Source organism: Sturnira hondurensis, unplaced genomic scaffold, assembly GCF_014824575.4.
Source record: "Sturnira hondurensis isolate 20B ecotype Veracruz unplaced genomic scaffold, ASM1482457v3 Scaffold0017436, whole genome shotgun sequence".
In the NCBI taxonomy this organism is placed as follows: Eukaryota; Metazoa; Chordata; class Mammalia; order Chiroptera; family Phyllostomidae; genus Sturnira; species Sturnira hondurensis.
In genome coordinates this window covers 5,076,075-5,098,028 of record NW_028090067.1, presented here as the reverse complement: position 1 = coordinate 5,098,028, position 21,954 = coordinate 5,076,075, and the positions used below count along the sequence as shown (strand labels likewise).

At 37.7% G+C, this 21,954-nt stretch overlaps 1 protein-coding gene across 2 annotated transcripts in view; it reads right to left on the bottom strand.

Annotated features, from left to right (window-relative positions):
* Positions 1-21,954, bottom strand: part of NEDD1 (NEDD1 gamma-tubulin ring complex targeting factor) — a 38,030-nt gene that overhangs the window by 6,129 nt on the left and 9,947 nt on the right. For both annotated transcript variants that reach the window (XM_037068080.1, XM_037068082.1), the window contains exons 5-13: positions 18,798-18,938; positions 13,394-13,623; positions 11,870-12,071; positions 11,303-11,489; positions 8,317-8,424; positions 5,187-5,234; positions 3,886-4,088; positions 2,957-3,110; positions 1,801-1,957 (exon numbers count right to left, since the gene is read on the bottom strand). In XM_037068080.1, the coding sequence (XP_036923975.1) occupies positions 1,801-1,957; positions 2,957-3,110; positions 3,886-4,088; positions 5,187-5,234; positions 8,317-8,424; positions 11,303-11,489; positions 11,870-12,071; positions 13,394-13,623; positions 18,798-18,938 (1,430 nt within the window). The remainder of the gene's footprint in view (positions 1-1,800; positions 1,958-2,956; positions 3,111-3,885; positions 4,089-5,186; positions 5,235-8,316; positions 8,425-11,302; positions 11,490-11,869; positions 12,072-13,393; positions 13,624-18,797; positions 18,939-21,954) is intronic.

The window sequence follows — 21,954 nt, the reverse complement described above, 5'->3', positions numbered from 1 at the left end:
ACATATTCTAGTCAGCCGTATCCAGATAATTCTACGATTTGGACATATACATGCATTCCTGAAAAACCTCACATTCTTTATGACTAGGTACACAGGACTCAATTTTTCAAATGTGATACGCTACAACAGAATATTATTCAGCCTTAAGAAAAAAGAAAATTTTGGATTACTAGACAACATGAGAAATCTGAATGACACAATGCTAAGTGAAATAAGCCAGTCAAAGAAGGACCGATATGGCAATGATTCCATATGAGATAACTAAAATAGGCAAACTCACGGAAACAAAGAATAGAATTGTGATTGTCAGGGGCTGAGAAGGAGAAACAGAGAGCCGGTATTTGACAATCATTAAATTTCAGTTATGCAAAATGAGTAAGTCCAAGAGATCTGCTCTCTAACATTGTGCCTATAAGTACCAATATTCACACTCTATTAAAACAATAGATCGCATGTTAAGTGTTCTTATCACATTAGGGAGGGAGAGAAGGAGGAAGGAAATATCAAAACTCAAAGGAAGAGGATTGGAGCAGACCCTCAAAACATATGCAACTTTATAACCAATTAAAAACAATTAAAACCTAATAAAATTACTAGCAGAGTTTAAAAAATGAACAATAAAGACTTCGGTTTAAAAAAGTGATTGTCACTTGATAAAAGGGAAAAAAAGACAGAAGGACTGAGCTCTGGAGCACGGAGGCAATAATAAAATGCCCCGAAAGGGGGAGTGATGACGTAAGGCCTTCCTCACACAGAGCACAGAGCCAAGCTGGACGAAGAGAAAGGGAACAGAGAGATAAACACTGACGGGTGGTGCGCTGTCTTCAGCGGTGTTCACGCACTTTGCTCTGGCTACTGTTACATGAACCGACAAACTCTGCCCATCATATTGCCACCACTGCCCTATTTACTAATCACAAATAAATCAACACCCATTGAACACACACTCCCCAGCAGGATACACCGTCCCAACCCGAATTAAACTACAAGGACTCCACGGGCAGACCATTCATTTTTGTATCCTTAGTATCTGCTACATACACCCGACACAATGTAAATGTCAACTTTTCTTTAAAAATGTGTATGTTAAACATTTAAAATTATTTTTTCAAAGTATTTTTAACATTAAAAAGAAACATGCACCAACAAAAACTGCACCTCTTCTCCAACATTCTTGCTCACGATAACCCAAATCTGAGCTAGAACACTAACTGGAAGTCAGAAAAAAGAAACATGGAAGACTCTAATAACTGAACAAGCTCCCAAAATATACTGAGAGCATAGGTTCTAGAATGCATTCTAACAACGTTCAAAATTCAAAGGACGAGAAGACATGAATAAATCCATGTAAACATTTTTCAATTAAGCATTACATTTTAATGCATTCTATTGGAAAAAATTCAGAATTCTCTCAGAAGATATCTTCTCTACTATATTATTCAACATAGCTTACTGGGCAGGTGATCTATAAACACTGTATATAAGAATCCTATTTGAGGTTACCAGAATCTGTCCACATTCTGATGATAAAAATAAAAACACCCACAACGGCAGCCCGCCTGCTAGACTGCCCTGCCGAACCATCTAAGGATCACCCCAGGTAAATGTGCCTTTCCCTGGCTGATAGTCAACATCAGTACATCAAGGTCAACAAAACTCATCATGTTTCTTATGGTTTTACGGACCCCAGAGCCTGGATGCAAGTAGAAACCACCAGCATTACCTCTACTTTCACTTTTAACCCAATGAGAAACAAGCCAGTTACAGCCCAGATAGAAAGAGTAATCTCTCAATTACTACCTGAAGTCATCCAGCGTTTCCTGTATCATGTTCTGAATAAAATGGATTTGAACGGAAGTCAATGGTGCATTTGGCCGATTATTTCCAATGGTATCAGCTATTTTTTCTGACAGTGAACTGGCAACTCCGGCAGTGACAGAGGATGCTAACTTTGGATCTAAAATGAAAATAGGAAGAAAATATTAAGGGTCAATTTAGACTAAAAGATATCAAACATTTCTAAATAAGATTTGGCATGAAAAAACTTGAAAAACTGTTAAAGAACAGTGTGCCTGTGACATTTAGAAAAAATCACTGTTTGGAATACAAATCTTACAAACTTTCTATGACATTACTTCTAATAGTCATTTATCTCTGTACATAAACTGCCAACTGTCTAATGTAGTAACAACATATGAGAGAGGGACTGATCTTGAAGAATCTCTGAGCCATTTCCTCTTATAAAAGATGAATGTGACAGGCTGCAGCAGAAACTAGATAAACCAAGACCATTAAAAACAAACAGGAGGAATACAGGAGGAAAGGAGGGCTAGAGGCAAAGCCCTAGAGTTTAAGCTAATGCAATCCGTCCACAGAAACCTTAAGGTAAAATACAGATATCTATATAAGAGAGTTGCTTCCATACAAAGGGTTGTTTTGTATGGATAACTCTTATAGATGAACCTAATGTCCCTTTAAATGTGCTCAGGAACACTACAAACAGGACTTTAATATAGGGAAATATACACTAATATAAAATGTCAAGTGTAACTGACAAATTAAAAATAACATCAAAAACCAAATACAGTCGGGAATAATATCTTTGTAAATAAATCTTCATTTTAATTTAAAAAGAGAATTTTAGGTAGTTAATGATCCATTTTCCAAGAGTCCTACACTATATTCCTATCTTATCATACTAGATCAAGACACAGTGTAGATTAAAAATGAAATTAACACCAAGAGTGTCAAGTAAATGTGGTTATGTTTAACCACTCATACACATTTTATTATCTTCTAGTATGAAAAGCACACTAGAAAGATGTCATACATTTTAAACTCCTTAAACATTTAAAATTTTTGGTCTGTGGTCAATCCATTTATTTATCCTTTCTAGTGAAAGAGGGGGAGTATTTAACTTAACACTTTCAAACATTAGGAATTTTTATGTACTTACTTGAAGTTGAGGATCCATTGATTGTGGGTTCATACGGTAGCTGTGCCTCATTTTCTTTTTCTGGCTTTTCAAATTTCTCAGGACTTTTCGTTTGGTTAGATGATGGAGAGGTATTTAGATTTCCAGTTTCAACAGCAGGGATCAACTTCGCAAACTTCACATTTAAAATAAACAATTAATATATACATTCTGGTTTTACCTATATAATCCACATGATTTGTACCAACTTTCTCTTTTTAGCCAACAGGTAGGGTCGGGTAAAGGAAAAGAAAGAAAGGGATAGAGAAAGCAGAAAAACTGCTAGGACTAGCGGCAAAATAAATCAAGTTTACTAACCCAAACCAATGTCAATGATAACACGAGAAAGAGTTCTGTGAAAATATCTGTTTAGTATCATTTAAAATAATTATCACAAGCAAAAAAAAAAAAAAACAACCCCAAATTCTCATGTGATATAACTAGTCAGAAATATTTGAAAAATAAGTCAAAAGATATTTTTTTACTTCTTGAATTATGGTATCTTTTCAGTATCATCCTAAAAATTCAATTTGCTCTAAGTCTTGGGGTAAATGACTTAACCACCAATTCAGGGCTTTCTGCTGCAATGGAAATAACTTCTAAAAAATTCAGGTATAAAAATATTCTTATACAAATAGTCAAACCTAGATTTTTGTCTTATAAAACAATAGTGTAAGTTTAAGTTTACATTTGCTGTTACTTTCATCATATCCAGAGACATTTCAAAATTATCCTTCAATTTCTAACCTGTGACATCCAGTTTGAAGGGTATTTTCCTAGCTAGTCAGTGCACAGCACTGTCCACAGACAGGACACAGGCAGTGGCAGCTGTCTGCTTCCTAGTGATGAACTTCACCATTACGCCTGCTGGCGACACACAAGTGAGATCAGTCTCCTTCTCAGAGAGATACCTGTTTGAAGGGGTCTTTGGGTTCCTGTTTTCCCACATACGTTTTCTTAGGCTCAGCTGTGAGATCATGATGTTCATTTTCCTCTTTCCCCGGAGACCCCACGAAGACATTAAGAGGGCTAGAATGCAACACTGGAGTGCCTGAAGCTCCTGGATTTTTTCTTGGAGGAAACACGGAGTTCAGTTGTGTTAAAAAATCAAGGCCTGAAAAAGCGGAGGAAAAAACTGCATTTGCCTATGATGTTCTCCAATTTTGGATATTTAATAAAAGCTGTTAACAGGACAGACAGCTTAATAGGGTAGAAAGACAAGGGATTTAGATTCTGAAGTCATGTTCATTTGCCAGCTCTAGCCCTTATTTGAGTGTATTCTTGGGCAAAAATTGTAAACCTCTCTGTGTCCTGATCTGTAAATGTGAACAATGATACACACTTCCCTGAGTGGTAAGGCTTAAGAGAGATGGTATATGTACAATTACTTTGAAAACTGCAAAGCACAATGGAAGTTTTAGTTAGTAGAAGTGTTTGAGAACTGAAAATTGTTCATTTGGTTCACACCTGTAAGAGATATATATACGTATTGCATATATCTTACATATATAACACATGCATATGTATTATGTATTTTATATATAACACACACATCAAATCTTACCTATATTATACATGCATGTATATTACATATCTATATAAACATGTGAGATATGTGTATTATATATATAAAGCACACGTAAGATGTATATATTCCATATCTATATAAAAATCATGTGGTATATAATATACATCTATATATAAACATGTGAGAGATAAGTATGTAGATATCTGTATAGATATCTACATAGATATACATCTCCTGGCCAGCAGCCTCTAAGAAGGTTCCTAATGACCCCTGACATCTGGCATGGATCCATGCCCTCCTGTAACCCCGCCACACTGAATGACGGTTGGACCTGGAAACTTGCTTCCAGCAAAGAGAATACAGCAAAGTAGACACCACTTTAAAAGTTAGGTTACAAACACACTGCGGCCTCCACCTGAGTGTCTGCAGCCACAGGAATGAGCTTGGAAGCAACTTAGCCCAGTTAAGCCCCGAGGATTGCAGCTCTATGGACACCCCAACTAAAGCAGCAAGAGAGACCAAAAGCCAAAGGCACTCAGCTAAGTCTTGCTCAGATCCCTAACCCACAAGTACGATGATAAATGCTCTTTTAAAAATTCAAAATGTCAGGGTAACTTGTTACATAGCCATAGATAACACAATTCACTTACAATTCTCATAAAAATACTTCCCAACAGTTCTTACCATCTCCTTTACCCACAGACTCATCACCCTCCTTGTTCACCACAGCATCTATAAACAAAATTAGAAAACCAAATTTAACATAGTGAAAAAGACACCATAACAATTTAGACTTCCAATTCATTCCTGAAAGAGTTCAGAGACCAATGATCTTCTGAAGAAAAATCTGAGTAAAGTTAAAAGCTAGCACTCAGGTAAACTTCCCATTTCATCTTTCAGCTTCGTGCATAGCAGTAAAGAAGAAAGATAATTCTATACTACAGTCACGTAACGAGACACCAAAACATACTAGAAAAACACCCCAGTTAGGTCCAAGATCTGCATTTGGTTCTGCCTACTTCACTTAATAGCTCTGGGGCCTTGGACAAACCTTTACCACCATCAAGCTCCAGTTTCTGCATCTACGTAAGGGAGACAATGCCCTGACCATCTCGCAAGACTGTTTTGAGAATCGACGGAAATAACATAAAAATATTTTGCAAGCAATACGATGCTATAAAAACATAAGGTTTTATTTAATATTTCACAATTTATTAATATTAAAATTTCAATGGTAGAAATTTCAATACTGTAATATTACTAATTTACCAATTAACAACCCCAAACTGCTTAGGGAATAGAAAAACGGTCAAATTCGCCAGAAATTTAAATGGCCAATACAGTGATTATCATACAGAATTAGCATATTAGTGGACTATCATCCATCTGTCCTACCCATCCAACTATGTACCTGCAGGTGTATACACATACTAGTAACTGCACAACACACACACTTTTAGAAGCCATTAGTTCTCCTGTTCTCCCCTAACAAAAGCAGAAGTACTATAATTTAAAAAATGAAGAAACTGAAGCAAAACAGATGAAGCCTTTTACTAGTAGAGCTGCATCCTTGAGATTAAAACCCAAATCTCCTGACAATGAAACCTGTACTATATTTAGTATCCACGTTTTCCTCTCGTTAATAACATAAAACTGGAAGAAATGAAGGACATATGGTTCCTATTCTAATATTTTTAAAAGTAGCTAAAGTAACTAAAGCGGAATTCCTTCCCTTTACTCATTTCTCTGGAAAACCATGGCAGAGGATTTTATTTATAACTCAAAATCCTCCAAAAGCCCCGCCCTGCATTCTTCAATTCCAGAGTTGACTAGCAGGGTTCCCGTGACCGTCAGAACCTGTCTCCCTCCAGCCCAAGCCCCCTTCCCTTCCTTCATCTGCGTCCTCTCTACTCTCTACGCCGTCTGACCTCTCTTCGTCCCGAAAGAAAGGGATCCTCCTCTCTTTCACTAGGTGGAAGGAAGATAAAGGAATCTGACCTGCAATTGAAATATTCGCAGGAAGACAATAATTCTATACAATCATATTTTTATTGATTATTTCTGATTATGAAATTAATTGCAGAAAATTTGGAAAATAGACTATTTTGAAATAAAAAATTATATAAAGATCACAAGCACATGTAACAATTTAAACATCCTACTACTATTAAGTTCATTCCAGTTTTTAACTATTATATATAAATAGTAAACATGGAAATATTTGTGGGTAAATTTTCTTAGATTAATTTACAGAAATGGAATTAATAGGCCAAAATTTAAGCCTGCCAAATTACCCTCTAGAAATTGACCCATATTGTTGACAACACTATTAGCAGTGAAACTATCCCATTAAGGATGAACATCAGTACCAAAAAAACAGCCAAAGAATGATAAATAATGTTTCTATTCATCAAGCTGGCAAAGATTTTTGCTCTTTGGTTTTTTTTTCTTTTCAATGGCAACACCTACTAGCAGTGGGGGTGTGTACATGTGTGTGTGATAGTTTCTTTCATACAAAGTGTAAACAGGGGTGTCAAACTCATTTTCACCAGGGGCCACATTAGCCTCACAGTTGCCTTCAAAGGGCCAAATTAATTTCAACTCCTTAATGGTTAAGGAGTAGTTACACTTATACAGTCCTAAAATTATTTTGGCCCCTTGAAGGCAACTATGAGGCTGATGTGGCTCCCGGTGAAACTGAGTTTGACACCCCTGGTATAAAAAAAGATGAGGCAAAGTATCACCCAGCCATATTTCTCCATGAAAACATTTAATAAATACCAATTAAGTACTAATAATCACAGAAGCATTTTTTTTTAATTAGAAAGATATCTTTTATCTATCAATATCCCAGATTTTACAGATTTACTTAGAAGTAAATACAAGATTGCTTGTGGAGGGCAAACTTCCTTTAAGAAATTTCTGTGGAAATTATGGTGGGACTGCAGACTGGTACAACCACTATGGAAAGCAGTATGGAATTTTCTAAGAAAACTAAAAATGGACGTGCCTTTTGACCCAGCAATTCTACTGCTAGGAGTATATCCTAAGAACCCTGAGACACCAATCCAAAAGAACCTATGCACCCCGATGTTCAGAGCAGCACAATTTATGATAGCCAAGAGTTGGAAGCAACCTAAATGCCCATTGGTCAATGACTGGATCAAAAAACTATGGTACATTTACACAATGGAATTCTATGCTGCAGAAAGGAAGAAGGAGCTCCTACCCTTTGCAACATCATGGATGGAGCTGGAAAGCATTATGCTGAGCGAAATAAGCCAGGCAGTGAAAGACAAATACCATATGATATCACCTTTAACAGGAATCTAAACAACAAAACAAACAAGCAAGCAAAATGTATCCAAAGACACTGAAATACAGAACGTGCTGACAGGGTCCAGAGGGTAGAGGGGAGAGAAGCACAGAGTAAAAGGGGATGGACTCACATGAATAAGTATGAAGGACACATGGACAATAACTAAGACAGGGGGCGGAGATGGGAGGGGGGTGGGGAGCATGGGGGGGGCAGGGCTGGGAATACAAGAAAGAAAACTGTACTTGAACAAAAGTTAAATTAAAAAAAAAAGAAATTTCTGTGGAAATTAAAATGCTCACTTGGAATCTTTTTGCAAACTCCCCATGTGAAAATTACCAGCATATATTCTGGAATGATAACATTTAAGACATCAGGGATTAAGACAATTATCATGCCCACAGTTAAACTGTAGCTATCACCCACGTCTTCCAGCCAGAATAAAAATGTAGTGACTACCAGCAAGAGAACGTGATCCACTGATCTAAAGAGACTTACCATCTCTGATAGGTGAGAACATGTCACCTAAACTACTTGTTCTACTATCGTCAAAACTGGAGAAATCTTGACTTTTTCCGCTGTCTGTGTTGATGCTTCGAGGCAAACCTTATAGGAATTAGAAATAAAAATGTCTTGTTAAATCTAAATAAATCTATCAGCAGAAACTAGGTTTTAAAATATAAAACTGAAAGCAACAAATGAACAAATAAAAACTCACAGACACAGACAATAGCACAGCGGCTACCAGACAAAGGGGCTGGAGGAGGGGACAGGGCAGTCAAGGGCAAAGCCGTTCAAATACACAGTGACCAAAGGAGATACGACTTTGTGTATAAACACACAACGCAATATACAAATAACGCATCGCAATATTGTACACTTGAAACCTATATAATTTTACTACGCAATGTCAGCCCAGTAAATATAATTTAAAAAATAATTTAAACAGAATAAATATATGATTTTGTCAATAAACAGATAAACATGTATTACCATATTACTGGTAATATTATGACTGTATCAGGAGAAAAAGCACAATTTAAAAACAGCTCAGGTAACCATCATTTTCATGGGATAAAGTGCTACCCCAAAATCAAATAACTTATTTACTGATACAACACCACCTTATTGTAGCCATTTTGCTTGACAGTTTTCTAAAATAATGTAAATACTTTGCTTTTGTCTTAAACAAAATATTCTGAGCATGGTTTTGTTACCGACTCGTACGATCATCTACAAAGGCCATCATAAGAAAGTCTGTGAGGCACACACAGCACAATGCCCAACACAACGGGACTCAAGCCATGTTAGTCCTTCCCCCAACTTGCAGTGGACAGGCACTTTTCCCTCTTCTGTCTTTTTTTCACTAACAGCAGGAGCTGTTAACACTGCTCTCGGCGTTTTCAACCTCAGATGACTTCACTAACCTCATAGTAATTTACTAAGAGGAAAGAAACCAGAATACCAAATTCAGAGAGACTAGTACCTAGTCATCCATAAAGAGGCAGGCTGCTTCCTACCGAAAGCAAGCAGGAGCAACAAGCCTGCAGAGGCTGTTTCCAATAACTAAATCAGACCCCTTCAGGGCAAGCAGCATGGACTCTTTTCCCAAACTTTGGATTTATCTTACAAGTAGCTTAAAATAATAACAGTAATGACAATGATCATGATGACGATATTATCATCACACCATAATTACTGAATGCCCACCATGCGCCAGGCACTCTTGGTACATTTTCTCTGATTTCACAATAACCCTAAAAGTTAAATATTATCTGTGGAGGAGAAAAAAGAGACTGAGAATGGTTAAGAAAACTGCCCAAAGTCATCTGGGAAAGAAATGACAGACCTGAGACTTAAACCTAATATACTCTCGGTGTTTCAGAGAGGAAAATTGTACATGTGTGTGCATCTGAGAGAAAATTTCGAAGCAAATGTGGCAAATTTATAAAATGGTCCATCTTCTAGATAGTGGAGCTCAGAGGTTCTTTGTAATATTACTGAAACTTTTCTGTAATCTTGCAATTATTTCAAAATAAAATAAACACAATTTCTAAATATGGTTACAGAGCAAACTTTCATTTTACCAGAAACTTTGCCAATGGGTGGAGTGTCGTTAATCAGTGACCCTGCAAGCCCAGTCTTTCATTTTCTAATTAATGTTGTTGTTGTTACAGAGTCTCCTCATTAAAAACTAAATGAATAAATAGGCTTCAGAAAATTTACAGGAAATGAGAAAATCTTTAATTTTTGAAAATTATGCATAAAATTAATAATAAAATAGATTTTGAAATAGTGGCAATTTTCATATAGTTAATTCAACATTTCTGGCAAACGTTACTCAAAGTTATTTTCAAAAAGAAAAAGAATTTTTTCTCTTAAGCAGATAGCAACAGCATTTATTTCTAGGAGTTTTTAAATAAAGACCTAATTATTTTTCTGCATAATATATAATAATTTTTACTTAAGTATGATATAGTTATTCACAGAAAATTTATACTTACCACCTTAAAAAAAACTATTCCCCACTATGAACACTAACAAATTAAAGCTTTGCTAATACTTGGAAATAGTCAAGTCGGACTGAAGAGGCACCACCAATACATCCGTCCAAGTCAAGGTCTTGTCCTAAAAATTAATTAATACACATGGATGCACACGTCCATTTCTAATGAGAATATGTTGAAAACACACTGGCATATACACCATAGAGGCTTTTAAGATTATCTGTTGCAGGTGGGCAGTTTAACCTATTTCTTAAAATAAAAACCAGGTTTTCAGGAACTCAGGAAATACGATCTTCATTGTGGGCAAAGCATATATCCTACAGGGGGCATGGGGGAGCGCACCACCATGTTATACCTTCACAATGTCTAAATGAATTCTTCTTTAAGAAATGTTTCATCAATCTGATTGTAGAGTAGAAAAAATTATTTACAATTGCAACGTTTTCCTTTATTTTTATTTAACAAACTAGTACGCTGCTCAGTATGTGCCAGGCACTATTTAATACTTAAACACATTCATTTCACCATGTGACTTATTTTTTATTCTGAAAGATGACATAAAAGGAGCCATTAATAGCTTTAAAAAAAGATCCTATCATGACGCCATCCAAGTTTCATTCCATACTGGTTGATCTGAAGACACAATGGAAAGTCATCAAGCCTGGGAACATTAACAATGAAAAATTTCTGAGTTGACATTATTCAATTTTTTAAGATATTTTTTAAAATAGAAGTTCAGCTAAATAGACTGAATTTTCATTAATTTTAAAATTAATTAATTTTAAAAAATTAATTTTCATTACTTTTTTAAGAAATACACCGCTGTAGTTAAAATTTTCACTTCGTCAGTGGTGTCTACTAATACCCTCACCTAAATACGCCAGTGAACGTAAGCTCTAGGCTCCTGAAGAATGGGCAATCACGTACATCGGGGTCGGGGCGGCGCACTCCAAGCACCGCCCGGCCGCAGCACTTACCCGCTCTGTCCTGGGCAGCGCCGGCTCCTTTCCCCGCGGCCGTCGTGGGCTGCGGCAGGACTGCGGCAACGGAAGCGGCTTCTCTGACACCCCCAGAACTCTGCACCCCACCGCTGGTAGCGCTCACAGGCACGGTTCGCTTGTTCACAGCTGAGGGCTTATTTGAACAGCCCTTATTTAAACCTGACTAAAATGTAATGGAATATTTAAAAGGTCAGGTTTCTAATGTTCTCTACTCTTATTAATATTTTATCAATTCCCTATTAGATTAAAAATATGTATATATTTTTCCTTACAAATTTTAAGCTTGCTGGTGAATCTGAGAGTTTCCCTCTGAACACAAAAGCCTTTTAAAATGTGAAGAGGGAAATATGAGAATTAAGTGTGAAATTAATAAAATAGTTTTAAAACCAAGTATCAAATGACTGTATTAAAATTATATTAAGTGCTTTTATATAAAAATAATTATGAAGCAAAACTGCACTGTTCAATTGACAACATAAAATTTTCATATTCTGAGCTTGATTTATTCAGTAAAATCAAAAATTCAAAAAGAAGATATTTTACCTTAGAAACAGCAGTGGGATACTGAAATATTATACACCGCACAGATGTCTTGTGAGCACTGATGGTTTTAACCGGTGATTTCAACATCCTTAAATCATACTGATATATCTTCCCGCGGGAGGATCCAATGGCCAAAGCCGCTCCATCAGGCATGAAATCTACTGCAGTCAGAGGAGCGTCAGCTACTAGGGTTTTCACGAGCCTTTGGAAAGGAGAACAAGTCTGGGAGTGTGCACAGGTGTGTAAGCTTAGGTGACACACGAATAACTGTAGGCCAAAACCAAACTTACTTAGAATTTGGCAAACAACACATACACCCCGCATACCTACTTAAAGCAGAAACTGAGAAGTACAGGCTCTGAGACGTTTCCAGTGCAGTGGCACCTAAAGGAACGGAACACTCAATCCTACTTTTCGATTCCCTCCTCAGAGGCACACGCTCTACATCATCTAGAAGCGGTACCTGCTTCTTTGCGGAATTACTGCAGTGAGTGTGACAGAACTCCCGGGTGCTGCTCAACAAAAAAAGGACTCTGGCCACAGAATTCAGGAGGCTCCCAGGATCCCCTTGCCATTTATTGACCTGCTTAAGCCTCAAGAGGACTGTGCGTGACCTTGCGCAGGGAGCAGCTGGCACTCTGCTCTCGGCTGCGCATGTCTCGACCAAAAAGCCAACAGAACCCATGGGGCGTGATGCTCAGGAAGCTGATATCGAAATATGAATACTGATCTGCCAACACTGAGCTCTCTGTTGGAGCGTCTGGGATAAGAAATGGTTTACCAACTCAGGTCTCTCAGTTCAAAAAAAGAGTAAAAAAAAAAAGAATGTGACATAAGCAATAGTAAACTTTAATAAGGGCTACAGGATCTTCAGATATCTCAAATACACCTGCAGCATTCTTGCAGCTTTTTTTTTTTTAAAGGAAACCAAGCATTCTTATAACTCAAAGGACAAGAAGGCACAGTAGACCCAGATACTCAGACTATGGGCCTGTTAGCTCTGGATCAGTGGTTCTCAACAGGAGGTAGTTACAATGTCACAACAGGGCAAGTGCTACAGGCATCTCGTGGCCTGGAGGCCAGGGATGCCGCCGACCGTCTCGCAGTGCCCAGGACAGCCCTTCACAACCAGGAATTATCCAACCCAAAATGTCGGTATCAATAATTTAGACATCCTGCTTTAGATACGGAATCAATTGCAAAGCAAATGAACCATACTGCTTTAAAAACATACACATTTAGTTGTATTTTGTAAAAGAATAACATGCATGTGTGCTAAAATAAAAATGTGAAATAATTAGCAGGCTACCCTTCAAAGTTCATGATCCAGAAATACTCTAAAGACTACCCACGCCTCATCTACTTTTTTCTGCAAGGGAAGAAAAAGAGAAAAATCTACTTCACCAGACATCAAGTACACAAATTTTAGAGCTCCTGAACATTAATCGGAGGTCTACACAAATCACAAATCCGTCCGCTAATGAGATCGTTAATTGTTACTAAATTAAGAAATGTCACACTTACTTCTTACTTGAAGTGTCATAGAGAATGATTCTCTTATCCAAGCCTATGGTCACAAATAACAGTTCATTGACAGGAGAAAAGCAGATGCCGGAGGCTGGAGCCTTGTGTGTACCATCAAAGTTGTGGTAGGGACTCTGATTATTCACATCCCAGAGAGTTACTACTCCATTATCCGAAACACTTCCCAGCAGCGATTTCTTAAATAAGGAGTACTTCAAGTGCCGAACAGGCTATAAAAATGAGAATCAATTTTGTGTAATTGCAAGCATTCATAAAAACATTTTATTTAAACTCTATAGATGATGACCAACCACAAACACAACATTCACACCAGATTCAGGAATTCTGTTTAAAACTTCTGTCCAGGAACAGGTTTCAATCATAACACCGAAAAATTATTTAGTGAGCTACACAAGATGACCCTAAGACATACCAATATTCTACTAATTGAATGTCATGATTCTACTAAGTTGGAGTAAAGCTACCTCCATCTCCTCTCTTTTTCCAAAGGAAAAATATAATACAAGATTAACGACATCACCTCATCGAGGCTAGAACATCCACCATAAATAAAAGGCCCAGTCACAGCCAAAACACAAGAAAGGAGGAAAAAGCAGTATCTGCATTTTACACACATTTTGTATATTTGCATCTGAGCGTCTGCTGTGCTGGCAATCCAACACCTGCAGCATAATAAAAAATTCACTAAACCACACAGGAGGAACTGTCAATACTCCAGACGGGGGATGGATATGCCCATTCTTCAAAAGCATCAGCCTGAGGGCAAGGCAAGCTTTTAACCACTTGCCCCTGCGGGCAGTGGAGACACGCCATTCCCTTTCTAGAGTTTGATCCAGCTGAACCCAACTAAAGATCCAGTTGGAGTGAACAGGTCCTGCCTTAACACTAACTGAATTTTATCTACCTTTACTAAAATGTTGCTTTCAAACTTATGCTCATATTTATTGTGCTAAGAATTAAGTATTGTATATGAAAGCTAATTTTTCCCTGTGAAGGAACAGCAATGTAAGTGTAGAAATTAAGTACAAGCCACAAGAGGGGGGAACTGGTTGTAAGACACCCTCAGAAAGTCCTGAGTCAAGCAGCGAGCAGGCTCCGTAGGCAGGTGTGCGCCTCACACGTCGCCCCAGAAGAAACGGCACAGAACAAAAGTCAAACTGAGTTTCTGTCTGCTCCATCTACTTTAATCTTTCATGCTCCAAAAGGATTTGAAACCACGGGATTTTAGATATTAAAACTCATAGTCTACTTACTGCTAAAATGTTTGCAAATAATATATATTAGCCCTCAACAACAAAAATATTTAGGAAAAACACAAAACAAAATCTACCTAAGGAAACAAAAAGGATTATTTGTTACCAGATACATAAGGAAAGATATGGTCATTACTATGGTTACCTACTAAATTTGGCTCCTTTGCATATGGCTAAAGTACAAAGGAAAAATGTTGGTATATATTTCCCATCGCTGTTGAGGAAAAGTATATCCATATGAATGGATAAATCTCTCCTCTGGCCCGCACTCAAGAAAAAATAAACTACATGGACCTTAAATATGAAAGACACAGAGCTCTTAGTAAATTATAATGTTTGTAGTTATATATCAACCTATCAAAACACAAGGCAAAACAATAAATTTGAATTAAACGTACAGGAAGAACTTAATAAAACCCCAAAACACAAAACTATGCCACAAATAAATAAATAAATAGACCCCAGAGATTCTTAAAGTTCATCATGTTCAATCTCAGCCACAGCAGCAATTTGCTCAAATATCCTTCAAATATGGCCATCCATTATCTGCCTGTACATACAAGGCTCAGGGAACTTACTGCTTTTATAAAACTTTACAAAGAGTTAAAAACACAGTTCTTGATGAAGTCAAAACCTAAATTCCATATATTGCTCCAAATTTAGTGGACCTAAATGGCAACCTATTAAGGAACAAAAAAAGACTAAAGATAACCATAAATCTTCCCCTCAGATAAACGTGAGTTTGAGTGGAAGCTCAACCAAACTCCCTACAGTTTGGATAAATTACTTCATCTCCAAGCCTCAGTGTTTTCACCTACAAAACAGAAAACACTCACTTGCCTCTAAAGGTTGTTTTGAGGATTAAACAGCACATCTGCCCAGACCCGGGAACGCAATACCTATCCCAACAGTTTCCACAAGCCCAGGACCCCCATCTTCATTGCTGTCCACATCATCATATCATCACCTTGCACACGCGTGTTTTAAAAGACTCTTAGGGAACCACACTCATTCCTTTAAATGCCTCCCCTGGGTCTCTTTGATCACAGATACTCATTTCTGAACTTTCTACATCAAATAAATTATCATCTCTTTAGAATATCATTGAGAATACTAAATAATCCTGGATAAACAAAGTATTAATCTACTAAATTCTATTTAAAATAAGTATCCATTAATTTTATATCAGCAGCGCTTATTAAGCTTTTATCTTGTTCCATATGAAAGCTATTTCTAAGAAAAATAGTGCCAAGAAGCTTATGAAAATCCTAATATTTTAAGCAGCAATGCTATTTTTTCTCACAATACATCATGTAAGAACATGGGTGCTTGCGGAGGGAGGACAGCGGTTGTTTCTAAATATAAAAAATACATCACTTAGTGTGATTCAGGATTGGCAAAATTCTTCTTAAAGGGACAGATAGTAAATATTTCAAGTGTTGTACTGCAAAAGCATTTGTAAACGACACATAAATGAGCATGGCTGTGTTTCAATAAAACTTTATTTACAAAAATAAAGCCAACCCATGGGTCATAGTTTGCTCATCCCTCCTATAAATATTTGAAAGAGTAAAACAAAACAAAACAAACAAAAAACCCATCCATAATCCCACACTCTTCCCAATAGAGAAAAACTATTTAACATTTTAGGGGATATTTTTTAAAATCTACATAATCAATAAAACGGACCCAATTTTTAACAACTTTAAATAAGGCCACAGTTTGAAAAGGCAACACATGGCAACCTATCTGTGAGCGTAAGTTGCTGAACTTGCCAAATAGCGACACGCAATTATAATCTAAGAAGCCTGTCAGGCCTGGCAGCTGTGCAGAGGCAGCGCAGCTCTTCCCCTGCAGAAATGCGCCGTGATCCACATACCACTACCAGCTTCAATCCAGCTCATACACTTCAAAGGCAGCTTCTAAATATACTCAGGCAATCTCATTTCTAATACGAACTCCAGTAAAATGCAGATTCAGTAAGACTTCATTATTTTTTTCACTTTTGCTAAGAAATCAATTTGAAAAATTTTAAAGATTTCAAATTGGTTGTTCATATAAACAAAAACAGAAATTTTTAAATTAATTGTTACATGTGCCCTACCTACCCTAGTTTTTTCCAGGAATACACTATCTATGGTAAAACTGAACAACAGAGAAACTGAGCTGAATGTATTCAAATCAAATTATGTCAATTTTTGGACAGGCCTGAAATTTTTATGAATGTTATTTAAATTTAAGAAATAAATATTTAGCCCTGGCTGGTGTGGCTCAGTGACTGAGTGCCAGCCTGCAAATCAAAGGGTCACTGGCTCAATTCCCACTCTAGGGCTCATGCTTAGGTTGCAGGCCAGGTCTCCAGTAGGGGGTGCACGAGAGGCAACCACACATTGATGTCTCTCTCCCTCCCTTTCTCTCTAACCTCCTCTCTCTAAAAAATTAATCAATTAAATCTTTTTTAAAAAGAGAAAGAAATATTTAATATATTTGAAATCTTACAATTATTTTTAATGGTCCAGTATTCAAAGTCCCACACATCAACACCAGGTTCAGGTGTACCTCTCCAACCTGTTCTCACATTGGCCATATATAAATCCCCATGTGGCTTCCTCCGTATAAAATATCCCTCCCCCAAAGTTCTGTATTAGCCTATTGGAACCTCTGTAGTCTCTAAATGTGTTCAGGCATTCTCCCATTTGCTGAGGATCTTTTCCACGTGAGGCACAAAGCTGGACAACGGCTGAGGACAAAGAAAACCACACTCGGTTCCAACCAGAGTGTGGCCATGCAAGAGTTAACCCTAGTGTACTAGTCAGAATCAAGTGACTGGCAAAGGGGCCCATTCACATTGTGGCAAAAATAAAACACACACAAATTAGGCCTTATACCCAGCGGAAATCCCCTTCTTCAATTCCCGGAGTTTATTCCCAATCAGGTAACTTTCTCTCACTGTTCTGAATCACCATAAGGTGATTATATCAGTCACCCATATTCTCATTCATATGCATCTCTCTTTTATTCCCCAATACATATGACCTTGAGAAAAGACATTGTTTCTATACATTTTCAATATCCATTAAATTTTTATTACACACTAAATAGGTACCATTCAAATAACAATTTTAAAATTGCTTTTCAAGAGTGAGGTGCTCTCATCTTTTATCTCATAATAATTATGGCCAGAGTGATTATAAGGAAAGAGTGAAGAAGCTGTACCTCATTGGAAATTTCTGTGGATAATTTCATGGAAAGTTAGCCAAAAATTAGATTTCTTAAGAAACTAAAGGTATTCTTTTAAGAATTTCATAGACTAATTTTTAGAAAGAAAAAGTTGTGGCTAATCTTCCTTTATAAAGTTTCCCCATGTACTTCTGTATTAACCTGAAATACATGAATGAGCTTTGACATTATCTATCATATACATAAAGAAACAAAAAACCAAACTCCATTTACCCTGTGCCTAAACACACTCAATTATCTATCACACATCCACCAGAGTATTTTTCAACATAAGTATCCATCTTGTTGCTTACACAGTTTGAGCTATGCAACACTTCTAATAAATGTAACGTCACAGACAGATTAATATCCATGTGTGGGCTTCACCTATTAACACTATTTGTATTTTGTTATATATAGTTATCACCTAGGAGCCTTTGTTATATTCAATGGCCTGGCGGAGCTCAATCAATCAAGCATACTCAATCTAGTATGAATTGGCTTATTTGAGCATTTTTAAATACTACCATTAAGGAACAGCAAGCTGTAAGTTTTTCAAGGAAGCAAAAAATAAATGTAAAATACTGACTTTTAAAACCTTTAAACCTAGTTGTATGTAAGAGTTCAAAATCTAGCTTACCAACTTTTTTTTTATTTCTGTCTTCACCCTGGGGAGTGCTCAATGATTTTAGAGAGAGAGGAAGGGAGGGAGAGAGGGAGAGAAACAGCGATGTGAGAGACATCAAACTGGATGCCTGTCACACGGGCCCTGACAGGGCCCTAACCGCCGACCTAGGTGTGTGCCCTGACCTGCAATCGAACTCACAGCCTTTCAGTCCATGGGACACTCCAACCAACTGAGCCACACTGACTCAGGGCTCAATTTTACTTTGAATAAACCCATACTGTACCTGGTTACTACCATGACCAAAAGGAGTACTAGATAAATTAGTGGTTACACTGTGCAAAATAATTTCACTACTGAGAGATCCAGAGGCAATGTAGCAATCATTCCAATTATACGTTACACAAGTGACTTCATCTTTATGATCCTGGAAGAAAAAAAATGAAAGTAAATACAGTGCCGTAACCTTCCAAAGGCAACAAACCTTCAAAACATCAACAAAATGAAAATGTAACCTTCAAAAGGCACATTTTCCCATCTTTTTGTAAGTTCCATGTTTTATAAATATTACCTACTTATCAATCTAATATTTGCTTTAACATTTTCCTCAAATAACCTACAAGTATTACCCATATAAGTAGGAAACTATGGGATCAACCCCAAGTCTTCTCAGGAAACAGAGGTTTATTTTTCATAACCATGATAATGAGCAGGCACTCTGAAACAAGACACAGAAAGGAAAGGTAATTCTCTAAATGGCGGGTGTCTACCTTAAAGAACACGCTTCCACTGTCAGGTAAAATGTCCCGAGAGTTGCCTGTTGGGAGCGGCCCCGCCCAGGAGAGTAGCATTGTTCCACGGAGGAAGACGGGACATTTACATCAAGGTGGGAACGGCAGCACAAACAGCTAAGTGTGGGGCAGAGGCAAAGGGTCAAGGGGAAAGAGAAGGAGGCGTGTGAACTGAGATGACAGAGGAAGCTTAATGGAAGTTCAACCTCAAAGAAAGGATAAGATCTAAATTCGGGGAAGGGGAAAGAAACCAGAGATAGAATCATGGATAGTGAGAGCGTTTTGATGGTTACCAGATGCAAAGGGGACTTGGGGGAACGGGTGAAGAGGTGAGGGGATTAAGAAGCACAAACGTTTCTGCACAGCTACAGAAAACATCAACAAAATGAAAAGAGAACCAAGCACATGGGAAAATATATTTGCAAATGATACCTCCGACAAGGGTTTGACCTCCAAAATAGATAAAGAACCCACATGTCTCCACTCCATGAAGACAACCCAGTTAAAAAACGGGCAAAGGATCTGAACAGACACTTCTCCAAAGAGGACATACAGAAGTTCCAGAGACATATGAAAGCATGCTCAGCATCACCAGCCATCAGAGAGATGCAAATTAAAACCACAATGAGATACCACTTCACACCAGTCAGAATGGCCATCATAAACAAATCAACAATTGTTGGAGAGGATGTGGAGAAAAGGGAACCCTAGTGCACTGTTGGTGGGAATGCAGACTGGTGCAGCCACTGTGGAAAACATTATGGAATTTCCTCAGAAAACTAAAAATGGAACTGCCTTTTGACCTAGCAATTCCACTGCTGGGATTATACCATAAGAACCCTGAAACATCAATCCAAAAGAACCTATGCACCCCAATGTTCATAGCAGCACAATTTACAATAGCCCAGTGCTGGAAGCAACCTAAGTGCTCATCCACAAATGAGTGGATACAAAAATATGGTACATTTACACAATGGAATTTTATACAGCAGTAAGAAAGGAGCTCCTGCCCTTCATGACAGCATAGATGGAACTGGAGAGCATTATGCTAGTGAAATAAGCCAGGCAGTGAAAGACAAATACCATACATCTCACCTTTAACGGGAACCTAATCAACAAAACAAAAAAGCAAGCAAAGTATAAACAGAGACATTGAAATAAAGAACAAACTGACAGTAAATGGGGGGGGGGGGCGGTGGCATGGTAGGGATAATGGGGGGAAATAAGGGAAGGGTTTTCAAGGAACATGTATAAAGGACACATGGACAAAGCCAAAGGGGGTAGGATCACAGGTGAGAGGCTGGAATGTGTGGGTGAGGGGGAGTGGTAGTGGGGAAATGGAGACAAATGTACTTGAACGATAAAGAAAAAGAAGTACAAATTGGTAGTCACAGAACAGCCATGGGGATGTAAAATACAATATAGGAAATGGAGTAGCCAAAGAACTTACATGCATGACCCATGGACATGAACAAAGGTGAGGGATGGGGGTGGGGTGCTGCCTAAGGGGAGTAGGGGGTGCTGGGTGGGAGGGTCAAAGAGGGAACATTAGGACAACTGTAACAGCACAATCAATGAGATATTTTTAAAAAGAAAAAGAAATCAGGAACTGCAAAATGGAAGAGAACAAAGAACAAATACCCCAAAGCCAGAATGAGCAAGTATGTTTCAAAGATGACAGCAGCTGCTTCTGTTTACCGAGTACTAATGCTGAGAGCTTTATATATTATTATTAATCCTTAAAACAATTTGAAGACAGTGTCATTTTTCTTATTTCACAGATGAATTAACTAAATGAGGCACAGAAAAGGTAAGAAACTTGTGCAAGCTCACACAACTGCTAAGTGCAAGAGCCAGGATTCAATTCCAGGACGAACTTCAAAGCTATTTGCCTTCCTCTATATTGGGTTGTCTCCAAAATGCAAAAGGGAATCCACGTAAAGGAAATAAAACGGTCTTAAATAAAATGAGTTCACAAGGACTATGTTTTCCACCATTTGATCAGAGATACCTAGCAGGAACTTAGAAAAGGGAACACAAACAGGAGCAGCCAAATAACTAAAGAAAAAGCCAATTCTCCAACCCGAACAACCAGACAGAGACCAGACCACTGTCATCCCCAACCCGCGCTTTTTGCGAAGTGCCTTAAAAACAGATCCCTGATTATTTGTTCAAATATGTTTTCCACTGGTGGCTGTTTCTTTCCCCCTTCTGGTACCCCTATAATTCGGATGTTGGAACGTTTAAAGATGTCCTGGAGGTTCCTAAGCCTCTCCTCATTTTTTTGAATTCTCATTTCTTCATTCCTTTCTGGTGGGATGTTTTGTTCTTCCTTCTGGTCCATTCCATTGATCTGAGTCCCATTTTCCTTTCCATCGCTATTGGTTTCCTGTGCATCTCCCTTCATTTCAATTACTTTAGCCATATATTCCTCTAATTTGTGACTTTGTTCCTCTAATTTGTGACTATAATCTACCAGTTCTGTGAGCATCCTGATAAATAGTGTCCTCAATTGTGCTTCTGAGAGGCTGGCAATTTCTTGGTCGCTGAGAGTTATTGGCTCTTGGACTTTGAGTTCTTCTTGTGCCATCTTTCGGGTTGTTCTTGCCTGTTCCATAGCAGGATCAGAGCCCTAAAATGTTCACTAGAACA